The 25334-nt window shown below is 48.7% G+C and overlaps 1 protein-coding gene across 3 annotated transcripts in view; it reads right to left on the bottom strand.

Annotated features, from left to right (window-relative positions):
• Positions 1 to 25334, bottom strand: part of Ttc28 (tetratricopeptide repeat domain 28) — a 413454-nt gene that overhangs the window by 89653 nt on the left and 298467 nt on the right. For all 3 annotated transcript variants that reach the window (XM_029476931.1, XM_029476933.1, XM_021163930.2), the window contains one exon: positions 19506 to 20013. In XM_029476931.1, coding sequence (XP_029332791.1) covers positions 19506 to 20013 — 508 coding nt within the window. The remainder of the gene's footprint in view (positions 1 to 19505; positions 20014 to 25334) is intronic.

The raw sequence follows: 25334 nt of genomic DNA, 5'->3' as shown, positions 1-25334 counted from the left end.
AAGTTTATGTGCCGCAGTGAAGACCTGAGGGATGATGCCTTCAACTCGATTAGCTCATGGAGTGGTGGTGAGGAGGCGGGCTGCAGGGTGTGCTCTTTCTTCCTTGGTCCAGCCATTCTCTGCCATCTTAGGACACAACTAGGGAGGCCCTCGTCAGATTTATCCCCTTGATTTTAGACTTCCCAGTCTCCACAACAATGAGCTACACCAACTTGGATGATTTATAACTTACATCATTGGTGGCGTTCTGTGATGGGAACAGCAGGCACACTATCATACACACTCATTTGGGACCAAGATTTAGCAGTGGCTGAAGAGGACACCAACAAGCTTAAGACACACACCACCAGCCTCAGAATGCATGATGGAGCCAGCAGAGAACTAGAACACTTCATGAGGGCCATGAGCACAATGGTTGACAGGTGGAGGAAAACACAGACGCTTCTAAGCCAGTTTTTCTGGCTTCAGGGGAATAAAAGAATAAGGAAGGCTTTTCACTCCACAAGGAAGGATGGTATCTGGGGAGGAAGATATATGTGGTGTGAGGAATGCTAGTGGCTTGGGGAACACTGAATTGGATTTGGGTGAGCGGCAAGAAATAAACTCAGGAGGGTACCTTAGAGGAAGAGAGGTCAGTGCTCATCCTCAGAGAGCTAAAGGGCACTCTGTGAAATGCCAGCTGAATGTAGATGTCTGTCTTTGCTGCACTTGGACGACGTTTGAGAGGTGGTGAGGGCTGCTGAGGGCTGCTGGAGAAATGAAAACGGCAGGTAAAGGACTTCAGCTTTCCTCCCGAGGGCAGCGGGGACCCAGAACAGGGTTCTGAGCACAGATATGATATGATGAGATTGAGCAGTGGGGAGTTCCTACAGAGTTGCCATGGCAACCATGTGGCACATGGTCTGAAAGAGCAGCTGAGGGACAAGTGAGGAGAAGCTCTTGCAACTACGTTGACGATGACAGGAAGGCGGACCCAGGCAGGCACCATTGAGCCTACAACGCTGGAGCACATATTCAAACTGGCTTTGGGAGGGGAACTCCTGCATCTGGGCTGGGAGGGAAGGAGGTGGGGATCCTAGGATGGCTTCTGCCATCTCAGGGCTGTGCTGTGGGCAATCTGATACTGCTCTCTGGCCAGGTTACATAGAGGCTGACCAGTAACTTAATTGGAAGTTAGACCTGGGTTTGAGAAGTTGGTGTATGGACACAAAAGCTACAAACACAAGTGGGACCAGCTTCTCTCTTTGCCCTCTTAAACTACTTCAGCCTTGTGTGTGACGGCCGACATGCACAAGCACCTGTGTCCATCAACAGACAGACAGAGACAACTGGGTCCAGATACACATTGGGAAACTATGAAGCCCCAGAGAAAGAAGGAATCCAATAATTTGAGACAACACAGATGAACCTAGAATTGTGGTCAGCACAGTTGCCAGAGCGCAGAAGATAGATGTTCCATGATTGCCGATGTGTAGACATGCTGGACTCACAGAAGCTGAGAGGAGAACGTGAGTCAGAGGCTGGAGGTGGGCAAAGAGGAGGCGTTGGTCAATGCATGACACATTTCATTAGACAGGAGCAAGTTCTAACATTACACTATACACCATGGTAACTTATGTGCTGCATAAGTCAAAACTGTAAGATACTAGATTTTGACCGCTCTTATTGCAACAGTAGGTGAGGTATTACTTATCTTCTACAATATATACACAGCTCAAATATAATTTTCCCAATATAAATATATATAACTGAAATTTATAAATAAAAGGCTAAATAAAGAAAACAAGAAATGAAAGTATTACATACAATTAGAAAGATATAAGATCCTACACATAAGATATGGCCCAACAAATTTTCTGTCAGGACAGCTCAGATGAGAGAAGGTGGTGAGGTAGCTCAGTGGGCAAAGGCTCCCACACTTGGTGACTGCGCTCGCTCAGGCCCTGCTACCCACACAGTGGAAAGAAAGAACAGAATCCCACAAGCTGTCCTCTGACCTCAACATGTGGGCCATGCACACACCTTCCCACCCCCAGGCCCCCACCCAAAACAAAGTCATGCAAAATGACTTAAAAAAGAAACAAAACATTGTTAGGGGCATTGGTAGGTCTTTACACAAAGGGCATTGGCAGAGTCACACCACAGCTGAGAATCCTGCAATCTCTCCTCTAACCATAGCTGTCTTCACAGGGCTATATCAGGAGACCCTTAAAGGAAGTCAAGAAGAATATCTTACTATGCCACCGCCAAATGTCTATGAAAAGTCACAACCTTGATGCTGTTATTTCAATGTTCTCAAAAAGAAAAAAGGAACCAGTCAAGACCAAATTCTTCTAAAGTCACCCCAAACTGTTGGGTCTTGAGGAATGAACCTGAGATCCAAAAACAGAGCCACAAGGCTCTGGAAGAGAGCCCTCCAGTCTCGCCTGAGCTCTGGACAGTTCCATGCCATAAGTTCAGCAGGCAGAGCCCAGAACACATTTGCCTTGGCCACTGTTGGCCAAGCCAGGGCTTGCTACAGGGCCCTTGATGCAGATGCTCGGAGACTGCCAGGTGTGGGAGGTGCAGGTGACAGGAGCCTGAGCTATCACAACTGAGGAACTCCAGCTCACAGGCTGCTTCCAGGCAGCAGGTGCTCAGAAAGGGCCACCCAGGAGGAGCTGACAGGAAGGGCGGGGCCACCAGGGCAGAGGCTCACTATAAAGTCTGAGAAACAAAGTTGCACTCAGAAATCAATGCCCTCCATGGTCCCTCTGGGGCCCCTTTCTCAAGTCCCAGCTGAAGAGTTCTCAATGCTCAGGACAGAGCTGCCTGGTGGGAGATGCCCCCACGGGGGACTTCTGAGTCACAGCCTCACCCGGCCTCACATGCTCATAACTATTTGTGTAAAGAAGAGGGAAACCACCAAGCACTAATTAGAAAGACGGAGCTGTTGTGTTTTCCTCCCGATCACCTTATCTTCTTTACTCAGTTCTTGAGGGCTCAGCTATTAAAAGAAATTAAGTAATTCATCAAGCCCATTTCAATTACCTGCTGCTGATAACATCAGATTACAATTAGCATCTACAAATGAACCAAGTGCCAACTGCCAGGCTGAAGCATAAGCTAATTTACTGCTAGGCTCTGCCTGCTGGAGACACCACTCCGGGACCTGGCAGCAGGCGCCTATCCATTATTCCAATGGCAGCTTGTGCAGTGTCCTGCGGGCCCAGAGCACACTCTGACCGGGACGCACACTGCCCCACCCACCTCTGCTGGTGTTACACTGTGTCTGACAGCGAGTCCTGGCACCTTTCAAGCAGCAATGTCTGGACAAGCAGAGGCACAGAGCTTGACCCAAAGGAGCAAGAGAATATTATTCGTATTTATCAGGCACTGGTAGGGGTTGGGGAAGCCTGGTGCATGTTTTGGGATTGAATCATTCTCCATAAGTCCTCCAGCACGCCATCAGAAGACTGTTTTAGTTAGAGATCTCTGTTCCTTATTTCTCCTTTTAACAGGGAAGGGGCAGTCTTGTTCCTTCTCTTTGATGTTGGGGGAAAAAATCTGTCTTAGAGCCTGGGAGGTATTAATTCTTTTATATTTACAGTTTTTCTTTCCATCTTCAGGTGAGAACCAGAGGTGTGTGGTGACTTCCCACACCAGGCTTGGATAATCTGCCCAGTCTGGTCTCTTCTCACTTAACTGGCTCTGCCCAGAGGCTGGTGGTGGCTACATCACAGTGCAGAGCTGTCTGCGGATTTCCCCTCTGTGACCTGATTCTGGCTGGCTGGTAGCTTCTCTCTGCTCACACAGCGTTACAGTGAGGATTGATGAATTCTCTGAAAGGCATGGCCCAGCACAGGACATCGTGAGACGCTTCTCTAGGGCAGGAGGCATCTGCAGTGGCTTTGGTCCTGGGGAAGGCTTGCTGCCTTGCAGCTGGGCAGAGCAGGGTCATTGCTCCAGGCTGGTCTATAACCTAGCTCACTCATCTTTAGGCTGATGGGTGTGGCGTGTGCCCCATAGCTGCAGCCTATCCAGCGATGCTCCTGTTGGGATGGAAAGTCTGACAGATGAGCTCTGAGACCCAGACTCTTAACCAATTCTGACTCTTGACCTTAGCAGAGTCACAAAGCCCCTTACTCCTGGGATACTTGTAAGTGACAAAAAGTTCTATGAGACACAAGTGTGAGTTCACGCTACCAAGCCAAGGGCTTCCAGTGAGGTCTCACAGGCTGCAACAGGAGACACGCTTTGAATATGTCTCTGCATGTCATTCTGAGGATTTCCAGAGAAAAACACTCAGTGGATCTCGATTCATTACTGCCTGTAGACATACCTATAAAGCCGGACCTCGTTCCTCTCGACGAGAATCCAACATACAAATCGAGATATAAAAAGCATGGAAGAGGATGACTGTCAGCAGCATTTTCCCTACAGAATAATTTGTTATAAGATCCTCCAGAATTTCAAGTTGACCTTGTTCTTCGTGATCATTTTCTTCATCAACTTACTTAGCAGTCTCTGATGCTAAGGTGCAGTGTGTGCATAAGCGGTGTGTCACTAAGGAGCATGGTGTGTGTGTGTGTGTGTGTGTGTGTGTGTGTGTGTATGTGTGTGTATGACGTGCGGATGGTATGTCACAGCATGGGAATTCAGAATCTTCTGGTTCAGACTGCCAGGATTTTGTTTTCAAATGTCATCTTTAGGAGCTTTGTTTGAGCAACTTTTTGTAGACTCCAGAAACAGCACAGAAGACAGACACAGTTTTGGTCGCCATTGTTGGGTGGGGAACAACACTAACCTCACACTTGCTAACAAGACTCCCAGAAAAGATTATGAACGCCAGGCTGAGGACGTTGTCCTTTAAACGAAGGAATGAAAAGGCAGCATGATTTTTCTCTATTTCTATTCTCAATGCCCTGTTTGTAGTGTGTGGCCCAGAGAAGCTCCATACACACCTAGAGGCTCCTGGGGAGAACCACGCTGACTGTTTCTACTTAGCAGAAGAGGGCAGGATCCACCCTGTACCTGAGGCCTAGCAGGATGTGTGGTGTGAAGCATAAATGAGCTAGTTTTCTCGCCCTTTTACCCCCAAATAAGTTACTGCCTCGACAAAAGATGTCTTTAAATGAGAAGGGAGAGTTATTTTCCAGACGGATTATTGGACGGCTGACAGACCTCCTTGTTGGAGTTTCCTGGTTACACTTTATCCCAGTGAGAGGAGAGGCAGCTCTGCCTGGCTTCCCAGTCAATGAGAACATCTGTGTCAACTGGAACTGGATGACATTAATCGGGACATCACTCGAGCCACCTAGCCCACAGTGCGCCATTGGTTTGATTTCAAAGCACCTCCGTTAGAACCACCAGGACCCTCCAGGTGACAGACACATTGTCCTATAAGTACAGCTATTTGGCGTGAAAAGCCTGAAGAGGTTTTCATCAGCCCTGATTCACAGGATGAGGTTACTCACACAGCATCCAGGCTGTCTGGCTGCTTACAAGAATCCCAAGGGTCGCAACCGACTCCTTCAAGTGAGAAGCAGGTGACAGGTATTAGCCCATCTCTCCACCAGCTCTACAGTGTCCCTAACAGACACCACAGCTGTGATGGAAGATCTCAGTGACCCAAGCTCACAGCCCTCAGCTTCCTTGATATAAAAATTAGACCCATCACATCCTGAAGCTCTCTTCTCTCTGAGCTCCACCTGGTCCCTTCCCCATGGTACCTGACTCAGTCTTCCTGACTGTCCTTCCTTCCCGTCCTCTCCATGTTACCTTGACACCTGTTTGTCCTTCTTATTCATCAATGGTTCTTAAAGTGGGAGAAGTCACTATGGGGGTGGGGCAGAAAACTGAGCTCACAAGAGCCCTGCCCAACCCTTTCCCTCCTCCAGTTTCTATCCAACAGCATCCATGATCTCCAGCTCACCCTGGCAGAGCTTTGTTTCCAGTCTTACTTGCTTGTTCTTAGCCAAATGCACCGAGAGCCTACTCCATGTAAGGGTCCCATGTATGGACACAGACCACAAAGCACAAAGCAGCTCCTATAGCCCGTGGACTGTAGTGCCTTGGAGGTGACTGTGTGGCTCCACATGTAAGAGTGATTACAACTGAACAGAACAGAAGAAGAGACAAGTGTTTCAATAGTTCTAGGGTTCACACAAAGGCAATATCTGACTATAAAGAGAGGTCATAAGCAATGGATGGGATTGGGGGTCGTTCTGATGTAGCAGGTGAACTCCAGACACACACACACACACACACACACGGAGAGTGAGGAGAGAGAGAGAATGAGACAGAGACAGCTGGAGGAAGAACACAGAGGAGTCGGGAAAGCAAGGCCACAGTGGGAAACGCTGAGATCAGAAGGGTCCATCACAGGTATGGTGTTCAGGGCAGGAATAAAGACAGAAGACTTCGTGTGACTGACCATTGTGTGGACACAGAACACTGCAACCAACAAGTGGTGCTTGAAAATGAGCCCAGTTCCACTGTAGAGGGTCGAGGGGGCATGGATGAAAGGCACGGAAGAAGAGCCCAGCAGCTGGGTTCTTGCAGCACACTGGGCAATCGGGAAGGGGCAAAGGGCGAGAACGTTTAAGAGAATCTTCCCTCGGCAGCTTAGACTGACAGTCAGCTGAAGCAGGGAAGGAGGAAAGAAACTGATATTGGTTTGCAAAGTCAGGACAGTGTGGTAGGCTGATCAGTGTCCCCCACAATCCTTCCCTAGAGAGTGTGACAGTCACCTTCCATGGCATGGGGAGGTCACTCTGATCTACTAGGCAGGCCTGACAGGAACATAGCTGTCCCTACTGAAGAAAGCTGTTAGCCTGGGGTAGGACAGAGGACAGTGTGGTTTCAGAGTCAGTCAGACACTGTAGTGGCTACTGCATTTCAGAGGGATGTGAGGGTGACCAGTGGAAGGCGGGAAAGACCAAGAAGCATATTTTCTGGGCCACTACAAGATGGACTTGCCTTTAGCCCAGTGGAACTGATTTCAGGGTCTTAGCACCAACGCAGCTGTGTGAGAACTCACTCAAACTGCTTAAGTACCGGTCACACAGCACTTGGTGACATCAGCCTCTGTGCTGGTGTACAGGGCTGCAAGGGGGGCCATCAGCAGCAGCTCAGCAAAGCCTGAGTGGTCGCTGTCAGAAAGCCAGGGTTCACGTTTGGCTCGGTTGATACTGAGCATCCATGTGGGGTGAGAGGCGTGGGGCATCCTGACACGGGAAACAGAGGGAAGGTAAGAAAGAAGAGAGTTGGAAGCAGTGTGCAGAAATCAGGAGTCAAGGGTTGGGGTGATAAACAGAAACAGACAAAGGTTAGAAATGAGACAAGGATCCCCACCTGGAGGGAAGGGAGCCGCCGTGACATGGAGAAGGAGAGGCTGGGGAGAGAAGCTGAGTGAAGCTGGGGGTGGGGGACAGGATTGTGATGTGACCCCACTCCACACATGGGACAGGGTGCAGCCACTGAGACTTCACCCACAGACGTCTGTGTCTGTGCATGTGGTAAGGGTTCTGAAAGGTTCTACCAGGCCACTAACAGCTAATGCTGGGTGTGAGGCAGATAAGTCACACGAATGGGCAGTGTCCTTTTTCCTATTTTATTCAATTTTGTGAAAACTTTTTCCACACAAGTTTACCTCACTTTTGCAACTTAAAACAAAACAAAACAAAACAAAACAAAACAAAACAAAAACCTTTAATCTGCACAAAGACCAGTCAAGAAGGATGGACAGCATTCTGCACAGAACAGGGTTGGGGGACTTCAGTGGCTGCCACATGAGTCAAATCAGAACCTCAAAAGGCTCCCAGCTCTGCCTGAGGAGACTGCTGGTGAGCCCCAGGGAGGGGAAAGGGTAAAAGCCAAATTGTTGAGGTTAAAAATGAGTAGGGGCTTCCAGCACGGGGCAGCAGCCTTTCCTCACAGCCCAAGCTGCTATAGATTACCACACAGGGGTGGAGACAACGGAGGATGTAGCCAAATGTACCATGAGTGCTGGAGAGCAGGAGCAAGCCAGCGAGTGGTGCTCCTCCACGGCCTCTGCTTCAGTTCCTGCCTCCAGGTTCCAGCCCAGACTTCCCTGGATGAGGGACTACAGGCCATATGATGAGATAAACCCTTCCCTCCCTAAGTTTCCTTTGGTCAAGGTGTTTAGTATAGCAGGAGAATTCCTAACTGTGACAGTCTCTGAATATCAAAGCTGCAGAGAAAGGCTTCCCCTGACACCCACCAATAGGAAGAAGCCAACTGCAGCCAAGTCAGCTGCCTGGGAGAGCAACGCCATCACACCTGAGTTATCAAGATAGATATGTCAGGAGGCAGCTCTTCTGCAGATCACCCCCACAGTGTGATATACTCCTGTGTTAGTTACTGCATAGTGTGCTGATACTAAAAATGACAGGTAATCAACTAACAGCCACGGCTACACTAAAACTAGTGAATTATACACTTTAAACCTCACAGTATGAGCATATCCACCAAACTGAAGAAGAAGGGAAAAAAAGCAATCAATAGGGCCTAACCTCAAGACAACTCACATGGATATAGCTGTCAAGGCTTTAAAAGCACACACCAAATCTAGACTCAGCTATGTCAATGGAAAAAATACGCAGCACAAATGAACACCTAAAATCTTAGTCCTGAAACCTGAAAGGCTAAAGAAAAAAAAAATAAAAGAAAATTCTAAACCTAAAAAATACAATATGCATTGTAAAGTTCTCTTCTGCAGGAAACAGTTGGGTCTAGGTCTCTGGGCACAGCTGGGATGTTTGCCCAAGGGAGCATCGTGGCTCTGCTGCCAGTGTGGTTAATCTTGGGGACTTGGGGTCATATGGTATAAACGGAGGTCCCCCATGAACATGGCCAGCCACATCTGTATGCACAAGGCTCAGTAACAAGAGGATATCACGACGGATGAACCTTTCTGGCTGTTAACTCTGAGAACTACCAACATTTGCTATTGCTCTGGAGAACTGGTGCTGCCCACAGACCCAGTGGGGAGAAACGACAGGTCCCTGCAAACTAAACTATTCTAGGGCTCCTCCACAGGCTAACACACACACACACACACACACACACACACACACACACAGAGTCTGCCAAGTCCCTACCCCATACCCCTCNGTGTGTGTGTGTGTGTGTGTGTGTGTGTGTGTGTATGTGTGTGTATGACGTGCGGATGGTATGTCACAGCATGGGAATTCAGAATCTTCTGGTTCAGACTGCCAGGATTTTGTTTTCAAATGTCATCTTTAGGAGCTTTGTTTGAGCAACTTTTTGTAGACTCCAGAAACAGCACAGAAGACAGACACAGTTTTGGTCGCCATTGTTGGGTGGGGAACAACACTAACCTCACACTTGCTAACAAGACTCCCAGAAAAGATTATGAACGCCAGGCTGAGGACGTTGTCCTTTAAACGAAGGAATGAAAAGGCAGCATGATTTTTCTCTATTTCTATTCTCAATGCCCTGTTTGTAGTGTGTGGCCCAGAGAAGCTCCATACACACCTAGAGGCTCCTGGGGAGAACCACGCTGACTGTTTCTACTTAGCAGAAGAGGGCAGGATCCACCCTGTACCTGAGGCCTAGCAGGATGTGTGGTGTGAAGCATAAATGAGCTAGTTTTCTCGCCCTTTTACCCCCAAATAAGTTACTGCCTCGACAAAAGATGTCTTTAAATGAGAAGGGAGAGTTATTTTCCAGACGGATTATTGGACGGCTGACAGACCTCCTTGTTGGAGTTTCCTGGTTACACTTTATCCCAGTGAGAGGAGAGGCAGCTCTGCCTGGCTTCCCAGTCAATGAGAACATCTGTGTCAACTGGAACTGGATGACATTAATCGGGACATCACTCGAGCCACCTAGCCCACAGTGCGCCATTGGTTTGATTTCAAAGCACCTCCGTTAGAACCACCAGGACCCTCCAGGTGACAGACACATTGTCCTATAAGTACAGCTATTTGGCGTGAAAAGCCTGAAGAGGTTTTCATCAGCCCTGATTCACAGGATGAGGTTACTCACACAGCATCCAGGCTGTCTGGCTGCTTACAAGAATCCCAAGGGTCGCAACCGACTCCTTCAAGTGAGAAGCAGGTGACAGGTATTAGCCCATCTCTCCACCAGCTCTACAGTGTCCCTAACAGACACCACAGCTGTGATGGAAGATCTCAGTGACCCAAGCTCACAGCCCTCAGCTTCCTTGATATAAAAATTAGACCCATCACATCCTGAAGCTCTCTTCTCTCTGAGCTCCACCTGGTCCCTTCCCCATGGTACCTGACTCAGTCTTCCTGACTGTCCTTCCTTCCCGTCCTCTCCATGTTACCTTGACACCTGTTTGTCCTTCTTATTCATCAATGGTTCTTAAAGTGGGAGAAGTCACTATGGGGGTGGGGCAGAAAACTGAGCTCACAAGAGCCCTGCCCAACCCTTTCCCTCCTCCAGTTTCTATCCAACAGCATCCATGATCTCCAGCTCACCCTGGCAGAGCTTTGTTTCCAGTCTTACTTGCTTGTTCTTAGCCAAATGCACCGAGAGCCTACTCCATGTAAGGGTCCCATGTATGGACACAGACCACAAAGCACAAAGCAGCTCCTATAGCCCGTGGACTGTAGTGCCTTGGAGGTGACTGTGTGGCTCCACATGTAAGAGTGATTACAACTGAACAGAACAGAAGAAGAGACAAGTGTTTCAATAGTTCTAGGGTTCACACAAAGGCAATATCTGACTATAAAGAGAGGTCATAAGCAATGGATGGGATTGGGGGTCGTTCTGATGTAGCAGGTGAACTCCAGACACACACACACACACACACACACGGAGAGTGAGGAGAGAGAGAGAATGAGACAGAGACAGCTGGAGGAAGAACACAGAGGAGTCGGGAAAGCAAGGCCACAGTGGGAAACGCTGAGATCAGAAGGGTCCATCACAGGTATGGTGTTCAGGGCAGGAATAAAGACAGAAGACTTCGTGTGACTGACCATTGTGTGGACACAGAACACTGCAACCAACAAGTGGTGCTTGAAAATGAGCCCAGTTCCACTGTAGAGGGTCGAGGGGGCATGGATGAAAGGCACGGAAGAAGAGCCCAGCAGCTGGGTTCTTGCAGCACACTGGGCAATCGGGAAGGGGCAAAGGGCGAGAACGTTTAAGAGAATCTTCCCTCGGCAGCTTAGACTGACAGTCAGCTGAAGCAGGGAAGGAGGAAAGAAACTGATATTGGTTTGCAAAGTCAGGACAGTGTGGTAGGCTGATCAGTGTCCCCCACAATCCTTCCCTAGAGAGTGTGACAGTCACCTTCCATGGCATGGGGAGGTCACTCTGATCTACTAGGCAGGCCTGACAGGAACATAGCTGTCCCTACTGAAGAAAGCTGTTAGCCTGGGGTAGGACAGAGGACAGTGTGGTTTCAGAGTCAGTCAGACACTGTAGTGGCTACTGCATTTCAGAGGGATGTGAGGGTGACCAGTGGAAGGCGGGAAAGACCAAGAAGCATATTTTCTGGGCCACTACAAGATGGACTTGCCTTTAGCCCAGTGGAACTGATTTCAGGGTCTTAGCACCAACGCAGCTGTGTGAGAACTCACTCAAACTGCTTAAGTACCGGTCACACAGCACTTGGTGACATCAGCCTCTGTGCTGGTGTACAGGGCTGCAAGGGGGGCCATCAGCAGCAGCTCAGCAAAGCCTGAGTGGTCGCTGTCAGAAAGCCAGGGTTCACGTTTGGCTCGGTTGATACTGAGCATCCATGTGGGGTGAGAGGCGTGGGGCATCCTGACACGGGAAACAGAGGGAAGGTAAGAAAGAAGAGAGTTGGAAGCAGTGTGCAGAAATCAGGAGTCAAGGGTTGGGGTGATAAACAGAAACAGACAAAGGTTAGAAATGAGACAAGGATCCCCACCTGGAGGGAAGGGAGCCGCCGTGACATGGAGAAGGAGAGGCTGGGGAGAGAAGCTGAGTGAAGCTGGGGGTGGGGGACAGGATTGTGATGTGACCCCACTCCACACATGGGACAGGGTGCAGCCACTGAGACTTCACCCACAGACGTCTGTGTCTGTGCATGTGGTAAGGGTTCTGAAAGGTTCTACCAGGCCACTAACAGCTAATGCTGGGTGTGAGGCAGATAAGTCACACGAATGGGCAGTGTCCTTTTTCCTATTTTATTCAATTTTGTGAAAACTTTTTCCACACAAGTTTACCTCACTTTTGCAACTTAAAACAAAACAAAACAAAACAAAACAAAACAAAACAAAAACCTTTAATCTGCACAAAGACCAGTCAAGAAGGATGGACAGCATTCTGCACAGAACAGGGTTGGGGGACTTCAGTGGCTGCCACATGAGTCAAATCAGAACCTCAAAAGGCTCCCAGCTCTGCCTGAGGAGACTGCTGGTGAGCCCCAGGGAGGGGAAAGGGTAAAAGCCAAATTGTTGAGGTTAAAAATGAGTAGGGGCTTCCAGCACGGGGCAGCAGCCTTTCCTCACAGCCCAAGCTGCTATAGATTACCACACAGGGGTGGAGACAACGGAGGATGTAGCCAAATGTACCATGAGTGCTGGAGAGCAGGAGCAAGCCAGCGAGTGGTGCTCCTCCACGGCCTCTGCTTCAGTTCCTGCCTCCAGGTTCCAGCCCAGACTTCCCTGGATGAGGGACTACAGGCCATATGATGAGATAAACCCTTCCCTCCCTAAGTTTCCTTTGGTCAAGGTGTTTAGTATAGCAGGAGAATTCCTAACTGTGACAGTCTCTGAATATCAAAGCTGCAGAGAAAGGCTTCCCCTGACACCCACCAATAGGAAGAAGCCAACTGCAGCCAAGTCAGCTGCCTGGGAGAGCAACGCCATCACACCTGAGTTATCAAGATAGATATGTCAGGAGGCAGCTCTTCTGCAGATCACCCCCACAGTGTGATATACTCCTGTGTTAGTTACTGCATAGTGTGCTGATACTAAAAATGACAGGTAATCAACTAACAGCCACGGCTACACTAAAACTAGTGAATTATACACTTTAAACCTCACAGTATGAGCATATCCACCAAACTGAAGAAGAAGGGAAAAAAAGCAATCAATAGGGCCTAACCTCAAGACAACTCACATGGATATAGCTGTCAAGGCTTTAAAAGCACACACCAAATCTAGACTCAGCTATGTCAATGGAAAAAATACGCAGCACAAATGAACACCTAAAATCTTAGTCCTGAAACCTGAAAGGCTAAAGAAAAAAAAAATAAAAGAAAATTCTAAACCTAAAAAATACAATATGCATTGTAAAGTTCTCTTCTGCAGGAAACAGTTGGGTCTAGGTCTCTGGGCACAGCTGGGATGTTTGCCCAAGGGAGCATCGTGGCTCTGCTGCCAGTGTGGTTAATCTTGGGGACTTGGGGTCATATGGTATAAACGGAGGTCCCCCATGAACATGGCCAGCCACATCTGTATGCACAAGGCTCAGTAACAAGAGGATATCACGACGGATGAACCTTTCTGGCTGTTAACTCTGAGAACTACCAACATTTGCTATTGCTCTGGAGAACTGGTGCTGCCCACAGACCCAGTGGGGAGAAACGACAGGTCCCTGCAAACTAAACTATTCTAGGGCTCCTCCACAGGCTAACACACACACACACACACACACACACACACACACACACACAGAGTCTGCCAAGTCCCTACCCCATACCCCTCAGCAAATCATTTAATTATACAGGGAAATAATCTACAGTTAACATAAAACATCTGATCTCAAGCCAGCCGTGGTGGCACGCGCCTTTAATCCCAGCACTTGGGAGGCAGAAGGAGGCGCAGATTTCTAAGTTTGAGGCCAGCCTGGTCTACAGAGTGAGTTCCAGGACAGCCAGGGCTACACAGAGAAACCCTGTCTCGAACCCCCACCACCACCCTCCCCCCCAAAAAATATCCGCTCTCTTTTCCTGAGTTGTCTTTACTTGTTTTGATATAACGAGTGCACACTGGCTGTGGTAATGTGGGGGACCTCCCAGGACAGGTCTCTAGCGTGCAGTTTCCCTGTGAGCTGATGAGACACAAACTGGTCTCCATGGACACTAACTCTCCTTTGGCTCTTTTTCTCACAGGTGATACACCTCTTTTCTAAGGCCTATTATCTGACAGTAACATGCCCACTCCTTTGGTATGTACCTTCCTTTGGTATTTCTGTGGTTCCTATTTATTTATTTATTTATTTATTTATTTATTTATTTATTTATCTTATTTAATGTGTCAGGTGCAAATGACACAGAATTAAGCAATGATTTTTTTCTGTTTTTATTTTTAAAAATTGTTTTATTATATACACATGAGTGTTTTGCCTGTATGTGTGTCTGCACACCATGTGTGTGCCTGGTACCCATGAAAGCCAGAAGAGGGTATCCGGTCCCCTGGAACTGGAGTTTGAGATTGTGAGCCACCACGTGGATGCTGGGAAACTGAACCCAAGTCCTCTGCAGGAGTACCCTGTGCTCTTAACTACTGAGCCCTCTCTCTAGCACTTCTTTGTGGCTGTTTCTTTTAGTATTTAATATTACCATTCAGCTGTCGGGTTTGGGGCCACCCTCCTTTGGCCTCGCTCCATGGTTTGTCTCCTCTGCTTGCTTGCTTGCTTGTTTGGTAGCTGAATCCTTTTTCAGTGTTTTTCTTGGGAGTTCCTCACAGTTTGGAGTCTACGTTGAGCTAACACTAGAGCGTGCGCTCCCTGTGAGATCCAAGTATACCTGGCAGATGCATCTGCTCCCACCTGCTGTATCCCTTGCTGCAGCTGCCACACTATTACTGTACCTGGGTTATTCTTAAATATGGTATTATATTTTTGTTTTAAACAGCCACCTTAATTACTTAAGAGGAAAACAATGTCTTGTTTATCCATGTATTTACCATTTCTGGTACTCTCTTTCTCTCCTAAATACCCGAGCCTCCATATGGTATCATTTTTCCGTCTGTCCAAAAGACTTTATTCAATATTTCTTACAGTTCTCCGCCAGTGATGAGCTCTTCACAGTGGTACACCTGAAGTACATGGTGTTTGCCTTCATTCCTTTTAATTTGAGTTTGAGACAGGACTTGCTCTGAAGTCCTGGGTGAGCCTTGCCTGCTGGGTACTGGGATTATAGGCACACGTACACAGCTCACCTTCGTTCTGGAGGAATAGTCTCGCTGGGTTGAGGCAGATTTTACTATTTCGTTTAGCACCCCTTTAATCCAAGCACTTGGGAGGCAGAGACAGAGGCAGGTAGATCTCTATGAGTTTGAGGTCAGCCTGGTCTATGTAATGAGTTCAGGACCAGCCAAGGTTCAAGAGTAAGACCTTGTTTTAACCCTGCAACCCTGCTAGTTGTCCCTCCTTTGTTTCTGATAAAGACTCGGGGGAAACACCGTTTTATTTCCTTGACTGCTTCTCAGATTTCTCTCCCACAAGGCCAGTTGAAGCAGTTATATTATAATATGTCCAGATGCGGCTTAAATTTTCTTTCTTCCAGTTTTTGAATCTGCATCTATCAGATTATTTATCGTGTGTGTGTGTGTGTGTGTCATTTTATCTAAGATTCCATCAAATGTAAGGAATTTTTAGCTATTTTGATATCTTGACCCATTCATTATGCTTTGTATCCAGGAGATCTGGACCACGGTTCCCTTCCTGTTTTTCATCTTCTTTCTTTATTCATAGGTTTGGAAAATTTTGTTAGTTCTCACACACACACACACATACACAATCAAAATTTACCAAGTCAGGGCCAAAGAGACAGACAAGTGGACAAACTGTTTAGGGCACAAGTGAGAGGGTTGGAGTTTGAATCCCCACTGACCATGCGAACTCTCGTTACCTGTGGCAGCCTGCCAGAGGCATTGTCCCAGTGCTCAGGTGTGGGACCGTGAAAGGCAGCCTGTTTTGGTTGAGCAAAGCTTGCTCTGGAAACCCAGTAGAAAACTCTACAAGGGACGGAACAGTGAGCCACATTCCCAGACATAGGCGCCTGACCCCACTGAGCCCCCAACTCCACAATCCTGTAACTATAGGTCACACAATGTCCCAAGCTCCTGGCAGTCTGGCTAGACTCCACCCTCACAGTTACCTGACAATAGCCAGGTATGCTTCTCCTCACAGTTATCCTGCAACTGCAAGATAGCCCAGCCCACTAATAAAAGGGGCTGCTTGGCCCTTCCTCTCTCTCTTAAGCTCTTACCTTTCTTACTCTCATTTCTAGCTCTCCTTCTCCTCCTCCCTTCACCCTTCTCTCTACATGGCCATGGGCAACCTCTCCTTTTCTACCTTTTCTCTTTTTCTCTGCCTTTCTNCAATAAAGCTCTAAAACCATAGACTGTCTCTGCTCATCAAGGCATGCATCTAAAGAGCTGCGTCTAACCTCCCGCTAGAGAGCCTTCCTGCGCTCCAGTCACGGACCAGACCAAGGACTCTCAACTGTGTGGGAATCACCCAGTACCCCCTCTGCCCCTGCCCTCTCCTCCCTTTGGCCCCGGAGCTGCCCCCAGGCCCCCACTTTGTTCTCAGCTCATCTGAGCTGTCCAGTGACTGTTCACCCCCCTCCCCATGAACTGGGGTCCATGGCTTCACACAGCCAGACACCCACCGGGGGCCACATGGAGAGCACACGGCAGTCCTCCACATCCACCTGCCCAGAGCACTGGAACTCTGGTGGGACATGGGTTGTCTCCCATTTCCTTTATTCCCCCACACCCACTGCCCCACGCTTGGGAGGCAGAGGCAGGCTAGCTAGAGGAACCAGATCAGATTAGTGAGTTCTGGGTTCAGCTAGAGAGCCTGCCTCTACTTGTAAGATGGCAATGAGAACACCCAATGTCAACCTCTGGATTCTATGCACACCACATACAAGAAAGTGCCAGGTTTCCTGCCATCTCATATGGGCCATTAGGGATTCAGAGACCAATCCAGGCATCCGTCAGACCCCCAACCCCCGTGTTAGCTGTTCATGAGTAGGACTAGAAACCCGCCAAGCCCCTGGGATCTGCTCTCTGCACATCCAACCTCGTGGCTCTGGGGTGACAGGCTTGCACGACTACACCCATGCTGCTCACCAAGCGCTCACCCACCGAGCCACATCCCTAGCACAGTGCTTTGATTACTGAATTCCTTTTTCTATACAGTGCTGGGAATTGATCGGTGGACCTCGTGCATACTTGACAAATGACTGACCACTAAGCTCTACCTACCCCAAATAGTTTAAAATTAAACAAATGGACCAAAGAACAATCACAAATGATCTTAAATGTTTTCCAGTTCAGTGGACGTGGAAACATAATATAGAAATCATGAGATGGACAGAGCACTGTTCACAGGCCATGTAAGACCTTCACGTGACTGCCCTGACAAGAGGAGGCATAGCCACAGGTTTAAGTTCTGAGCTTGGGTAGCTAAAGCAAGGAGGACTCAGGTGAGGAGGGAGAAGAATATTATACAAGGTGCAGCAGAAACAAATGGAATAGCAGACATGCACAGCCAAAGGACTAACTACAGCAGAGTCCGCCTTGTAGACATTGGTAAATTTCCAACCAGAATGATCTAGAAAACCGTCTGTGTATGAGGAATGGGTATAGCCTGACTCCGTATGAGTGGTAACGAGGACAGCCCCACATAGCCGTCCAGTGTTACAAGAATGATAAAGGAGTTACTAAGGACTTTGGGTCTTGGATTGAATGACTCAGATAATCTGGAAAACACAACTTGCCAAAGCTAACACAATGTGAAAAGGAAAATCTGCCTAGTCAAGACACACAGCCTCCTCCACTAAGGATGGGGCCCTCTTCCCCGCTGCACACCTCTCCTCACTCCCTCATGTCATTACTTCCAGGCTTCAGCTCTCAAGCACAGCCATGACTAGACTGCATGCCATTCTGCCCCCATCCTCTAGCCAGGCGCTGATGCTAAACCCCTCAGACCCACCAACCTGTGGCAGCCCATCCTTTCTTTCACATCCTCTTCACCACAAAGACGGCTCCATTTTGGGCCAAATTTCAACTCTGGGGATGGTCTGCCTGGGTGTAAACTTTGTGAATAGGCTTCCCAGGGTGTCCTACCCTCAGGCTCGCCCTCCTAGGAGTTTCATGGCAGCACATAAGTATGTGGCCTTTAATGGACTATAAACAGGATATAATAAGAATATATATATATATATATATATATATATATATATATATATATATACACACACACACATATATGGATGCGTGATGTAATCTATAAACTAGTATAAGATATGAAAAGAGGCAGAGCCACAGAGGCAGGTAGACGAGCGCTGATGCTCTGTCCGCACATATTTTCCAACTATATTATTAGCTCTTCAAACATACAAAGCTTATGGGAGTGCCATCATCCTTTAAACAAATTAATTACCCAGGACTAATCACACAGTGAGGTGTCAGTAGATACTGATCACTGATAGAATGAACACAGACAGCCAGGACCTTGTTAGTTCAGTTCTTGTCAGACTTTCCCAGACACGACGAACCTGGGGCCCACAAGTCGTATGCAGCCAACGAAAACTAGGAATACAGCCCCAATGAAAATACAGGCCAGGGGTGTGTGTGACTCAAGGGAACAGTTCTCAGGTGTGGACTCAGTAGATGACAACGCTGTGTCCTCCTGCAAGCCTAGACTCTTGTTCTGGTCTCAAGGCCCTCTTTAGACCCACCTGAGAAGCTGCAGGCCTCTACAGCATACGGCCACAGCATGGGTTTTACAAGGACTGCTGTTAGCAGCAGCCGAGGTGGAGGGAAGGGCAGGGGCATGCTAACATGGCGTTAGTGGAGATGGGGATGCTCCTGTGGCGTCTGAAGCTCACACAGGTACCAGTGTGGCCACCTTCTTACCCCTCATCCCACCTAATGAACCCCACCTACACTTCCAAACACAAGTGTATCTCATGTCACAGGCTTCACAAAAGTGCCCAGTTTCCAGTTACTGACGGGCCTCTCACCAGCCCTCACATTAAAATGTCCTGACAGCATCTGAATTCCAAACCAACTGTTGGCACGTCTTTGTTGCAGGTCTTTCACAAAATGATTTTGCATTCATACAAAGACTATCAACATTATTTCTGAATACACGTAATTATGAGGGGAAAGACACACTGTGGACTAATTCACCAACTAAAGTCGTCCCTGTTGTATTTTCTGCAGGCCCTTAAATCTCTCACAGCTTCCTGTTACCCCATGCTCCTCTCTCTGTTACACAGGTGCTCTGCTCTCTGGATGCTCTGTGTGTGTGCGTGTGTCTGTGTGTCTGTATGTGTATGTGTGTGTGTGTGTCTGTCTGTCTGTGTCTCCCTTCACTGCAGGGTTTTCTTTCTCAGGGCACAGAAGAGACAATGTACTTTGCAGTAGGCAGATTCAGGGGGTATGGCTGAAGGAAAGATACACAATGAATTCTTTAGAGCAAAAACACACAAGCTCCCCAAAAAGACAGTGACTACTCTAGCCATCTGCAGCCTAGGCTGCTGGCCCAGCGTCACACTGGCATGCCCTTACCCAGATTGGAGGATGCGCGGCCCTCTGCTGCCCGGTCCTTGAGGTCCTCTGCAATGCCCAGCTGCTGCTCGTGGTACTGTTTTGCCCTCTCCAGGTCCTGCATGCACCTGGCTGCATGGCCCAAGCCAGCGTAGGCTCGCATCTCGATGGGCTTCTCCATCAGCTCCTGCGCCAGCTCCAGCACACAGTTGTGGTAGGACATGGCCTTGTCAAAGTTCCTCCGGTAGTGGTAGGCGCTGCCCAGGTTGCTGTAGGCACGGGCCTCCTCGCGCTTGCTCCCCAGGTCCTTGGCGATCCGCAGGTGCTGTTCGTGGCACTGCACGGCGTTCTCAAAGTCACCCATGGCGATGTACACGGCTCCCATGTTCCCGAGTTCTCGGGCTTCAGAAAGGTCATCTTTGGACTGCTTGGCCAGGAGGACGCACTGCTTGTGACTGGCCAGCGCGTTGGGGTAGTCGCCGATGGCGGTGTACACGTGACCCAGGCTGCTCAGCGCTGACGATGCTGCCTGGAGAGGAAAGGCAAGGCAGAGAAGTGAGAAAAACGCCAGAAAAAAATGGCTTTGGCTTGTTTCTGCAGCTAAAACCTCAGAGCTTGTCTGGAACCCTCAATCGAGCTTTGAGCGGTCTTCCTCTCAGGAGGCCACAGAGCCGCACAGAACTGATAGAAAGAGCATCCCACAGTGAACTGCAAACGAAAGACAATGGCTTCCTAAGCAGGGGCTGCTGAAGTCGACCCCTCAGAAACAGGCAGTGCTTCCTGTAGCTTTCAACTGAAATCCCTAACAGTCATTGTTACTGCAGCCCTGTTAGTACCCCCTAGCCCCTGCGACTGAGGAGGAATGATCAGCATGGGGTGCTGGAGGACCCCTGTGGCCCTGTGCCCAGAGCTCCTGGTGCTCGGAGAGCCCACATGAAAGACGCTCTGTGCCTCTGTATGTCACTGTCCCAAAGCCAATGGCAGGCACTGAGGGGGTTACTTCTCACCATGACTTATAATCCCAGGAGCCAGGACCCTCCACTGTCCTATCCTACTCCCTCAGGTGACTTGTGGCTTAGACCTAGATCATAATCAGAGAAGGAATCCAGTCAACACCCCGGAACGGCAGCCCTGCTTGGCTGGCCCATGCCTCTCCTGCTCATTCGGGACTCCAGCTTTCCTTTACCTTCTGGAGTCTCTGAGCAATGGCCTCATAGGACAGGGAAGGACTACCTGCCACGACCCCATACACTGCCCACCAGCCATCTATGTCAAATCTTCAAGGTCTTAATGGGACCAGCAGTGTAGCTCGGCAGTAGAACACTCGCCTAGCAGGTACAAGGCCTCAAGTTCAATCCCACCACAGGGGGGAAAAAACCAGACTTAAATCAGAGATCTTAGTTGAAAACGACTCTGTGCTAGTATAGTACACAGGCACAGAGCAGATGGAAAACCAGAGCATCAAAGGAGAGGCTATGGGCTTCCCACCTCCTACTGGGTGCGTGCAGTCAGACTTGAGCGTTGGTTTCTAAGACGTTTGTGCGGAGATATAAAAGGAAGGTAATACTAGACCTTCTCTTCCCTTTATTCTCAAGCTTAGAAGCATGCATGCTTCCCCCCTCTGCTTCATTACGTGCCTGCCTGCAGCCAATTGACATGTGGCCCCCTCTCTTCATGTTGCTTCCACCTCTGTAACATGAAGGAGTGATCCTGGTCACGGGCCTCTGGCTAAAGGGTGACCGTGCTGCGGTGCCACCCCTATAGAGGAGGGGCCTTCCTTTATCAGATGTGTTCTGTCTTTTATTAATATTTCAGAGACACGAGTGATGTGTTTCCCTGTTTTCTTTGCTTTCTGAGGTAGCAGTCAGTTCCTGATAACAGGGGCTGGGACCATTTTCTTACAGTGCGTTTGAGTGGTGTGTTTGCAAAGTGAACTATTTTAAGTTGCCTTTCTCAGCACACGTGTTCCAACAAAGGAGTGTGAGCAGATGCAATTTCAGGTGTACCAGCTGGACCCTGGCCGAGGCAGCAGTGAGGTCACAAGGCAACGTGCTACTGAGACAGTGTTGGCCTCTGGGGTGGGGGGAGACAGAGGGGGTGCCATGCCAGCTATTGTACCACAGCTTTCTGCTGCTCCAACTGCACCAACACTCACCTATGCAATCTTTTCTTCATTTGCTGTAGGTCCTGGCCTCAGCTTCTTTTGTCTCCCTTTTCTGTCCCTTCCTCTTCGCAGGCTTCCTTTCTATCTGAACCCCACGCTCGAGGCCACTGCTTAGACTCTCACCTGCTATGGCCTGCTGTCCTTGTGGTAGGATGCACAGGCCCCTCTCTGGGAAGCCAGGCAGCACAGGACCAGACACACTGAGCTCAGCTATTCTAGTACCCTACCTCTGGGACTCGTAGCCACTGAATAGCTCTGAGCCTTGGTTTCCAGACAGACATTTCTACCTTCCACAGCAACAAGCCGGGAGCTGAGTGTTTTCAAATGTAGCCCCAAGCCCCTGTCAAATGTGTAATCCATAAATAATTCACTAGCTAGCTTCGAAGAATAGATCTGGTTGGAGGCAATGAGCCCTTGAACAACGCACAGACAGATTTATAAGGCTCAGGCAGGCACAGCACCCCAGGTGCCACTGTGCTTGGAAACTTCTGGTTTATGGCAACTCCAAATGAGGGCCCAGAGATCTGTGCTTCTGCTTCTTCATTTCTCTAAATGCTAGGAAGACGCAGGAGCTGCTTCACTGAAGCTCTCTGGGCATGAGGAGAGGAACAACCAGGCACCTCCCTCCAGGGTGTGGGGAAGGAGAATGGAATATCAGCCCTTCCCTGCTGGTCTCCCCTTAGTGTGCAGAGCTGCCAGGCAGTACTGCTCATGGTGATGTCCTACAAGCGCACATCTAGGTAGCACTATGTGATGTTCAGCACATGCTTCATGGCTCAGCACTGGACAAAACAAAACACAAACAAACAAACAAACAAACGAACAAGGCTAAGCACCAGAGTCATTTAACTTCATCTCATCTTCTGGATTTATAAAATGGTGCTAATAACAACACTGTACACACTTGGAAGGGCTGGGCTGGGATCCAACAGGCTCATGCCTGATCGTACCAGAGTAAATGATGCAGTGCTCTGTAAACTCATAACCAAGGTGTGTGGGCACTGATGACCCCAAGCCACTTGGGGCCGGGCTGTTACCAGGCAGCCACTTGGAGCAGCCGCCGCGAACGTCAGTAATCGCGGCCGAACATCTATATTCCTATCAGTTTCGCAGGAAATAAAATCTAGTGTTTTACAGTCCCCGGGCAAATAACATGTGATGGTATTTATCAGCCAAGTGTGTTTGAAATTAATCACTTGTCTTTGTTTCTACTCCTGAAGAATAAGGGTAAATCTGAGACAGTTTCAGGTTATTAAGGGGGGTACGAGGGCCCCCTGCCGCCTGAGAACGCCAGGCCCACTGCACACAGGCACTGTGTCTGTACTGAGGTTTGTGCTGCCTTTGTATATTGATCTCTCTGCAGTTTCTGTGCCAGAAAAGCAGCAGCTGCTTCCCACAGAGGGCACATCTGGGAACATCTGTATTTGAATACTAAAATGCAGCCAGAAAGCATCACTAACAAACTATCTGGCAGAGGAAGACAATGGCTTTCTCTTTCGATGTGATAGAAATGAGTTGCGTTTTTGCCAAAGCACAGCTCCGAGCTACAGGCTCTGGCACTGGGGCCGGCCACCCTGTCACCCTGACAAGCTTCATGAGGCCCGAGCTAGAGCTAGAAATGTATTCACACATCAACCCATTTTCAAGGGTTTTGAGTTTGAGAAATAAAATAAGGTTTAAGCTATCCAAACTAGAACCACACTGGTGACATGAACACTAAACACTGTCCTGACAATGCACACATTTACTCCTGTCCTTACAGTGTGCATTTTTCATAGTGGTTATAGTTTGCACGGTTACCTAAGGAATATTTGGTGTGCTTACCAATTGATTAATTGTATGTACTTGGGGAAATGGGGATTGTATTTGCAGTTAGTCGCAGAAATATTGATTCTCCCTTTTACTACCTAAGCCCACGTGGGTAAGGTATTCCCTGTGGCTCAGTGCTCATAAACCCGGGGCCTCAGTTAGGTACCAAAGCCCAGGGAAGGAACACAGACACATGGACAGGCTCTGGAATAAGACATAGGGCAGACTGTGAGGCTACAATGTATGTGGCAGACTGTGAGGCTACAATGTATATCACAGAACACAGAACTCCAGGTACCCCCTTCCCTTGTGAGACATATATATTAATACGTTGTAAGGCTTGGAAAGCCCACGTCAGGATTTGGCTGGTGCTTAAACTTGTAGGTTTTAGTTTCTTTTTAACTCCAACATACTTAGCATTAGTAATTTCAGAGATGTGCTAAGAGGGCCAGGTAACATATCACAAATCACAAAACCCTGCCACCACAGCTATCAAGACAGCAGAAGCAGCTAAACCCTGACAGGCAGCACCGTTTCCCTCACAAGCAGCAGGCAGCACCGTGCCCAGATTACTGCTCTGCAAATGTCTACCCGAACAGCTGCCCTTGTTTTAGGGATGGCTACGTCACTTGTCTGTGGCTGTGACTAAAGAACACCTGACACGAGGAGCTGAAGGGAGGAAGGATTAGTTTTGCCTTAAGGTTTGAGGTGATGTGGGTTTGAGGAGAACTCCACGGTGAGGGCACACTGCATCTGGAGTCAAGAAGCAGAGAGCGAGCAGGAAGTGGAGTCAGGCCCGCCCCAGTGACCCGCTTCCTCCAGTCAGGCTCCATTTCCTCAGGCTTTACAGCCTCCCAAATCACAGCCCCGTGGTTCCAGTCCTCGGGTGGCCGGCACACAAGAATTGATTGCTTGAGTTCACAAGGCCTTACCTCCAAACCAAAATAACACAGCCAAAGACTTTCAAACAGTTAATGGTGAAACGGTGGCGTTTATGAGGCCATCCATATGAGGCTGAGTTTGTCTGTAAAGCCACAAGACAAAAGATGAAACCAGAGATATACACATTGGTGAAAGAGGCCAGCCTGAGATGGCTCCTTTCTGCTTGCATCATTCAGGACCAGGCAAGCTTCAGAGTGAAGAAGTTCCTGGGGACAGTGAGTGGTGGCATAACGGGGTTTTAGGGCACTGAAACTGTTCTGTGTGATACAATAGCCGATACGTGACATTTACGTTTACAACACAGAGTGAGCCCTACTGTAAATGTCAACTTCAGCTAACAATACATCAATGCCGGCTCATCATTTATGAGATATATACCTTACAGAAGATGTCAATGAAGGGGAAGTAGGAGGTGACAGTGTGCAAACCCTATTTCCTCAGTTTTCTGCTCTAAAATAAGGCAGTAGATAGATAGATAGAACTTCCCCCCTTGGGGGTGGTGGGTAGTTCCAGGAAACAGAAACAGCTCAAACAGAGACAGGTTGGGCGAGTCTATACCTAGGGTGGACAATACAAGGCTTTTCCACACACCGCTTCATCTGATGATCATCATGTCAAACCTGACACGTGACGAGACAAATCTGTGTGCACAGAGGTGTGACATCCTAAAAGTACTAACAATACCGCTGGGCAGGGATACACGCGGCAATTCCATCCTGGTATCCATGGCTCAAGCTCTGCACAGAGAGCCCGGCACATGTGGCAGGAGGGAGAGCCACAGGCTAAGGAGAGCAATGCTAACTAACATGGCACCCGTGTTAGTACTGACAGAGGGCAGTGTCTTAGTCAGGGTTTCTATTCCTGCACAAACATCATGACCAAGAAGCAAGTTGGGGAGGAAAGGGTTTATTCGGCTTACACTTCCATGCTGCTGT

Source organism: Mus caroli, chromosome 5 (assembly GCF_900094665.2).
Source record: "Mus caroli chromosome 5, CAROLI_EIJ_v1.1, whole genome shotgun sequence".
Classification (NCBI taxonomy): Eukaryota; Metazoa; Chordata; class Mammalia; order Rodentia; family Muridae; genus Mus; species Mus caroli.
Note: the sequence above shows the minus strand (reverse complement) of the source record. Positions and strands in the feature narration are given on the sequence as shown.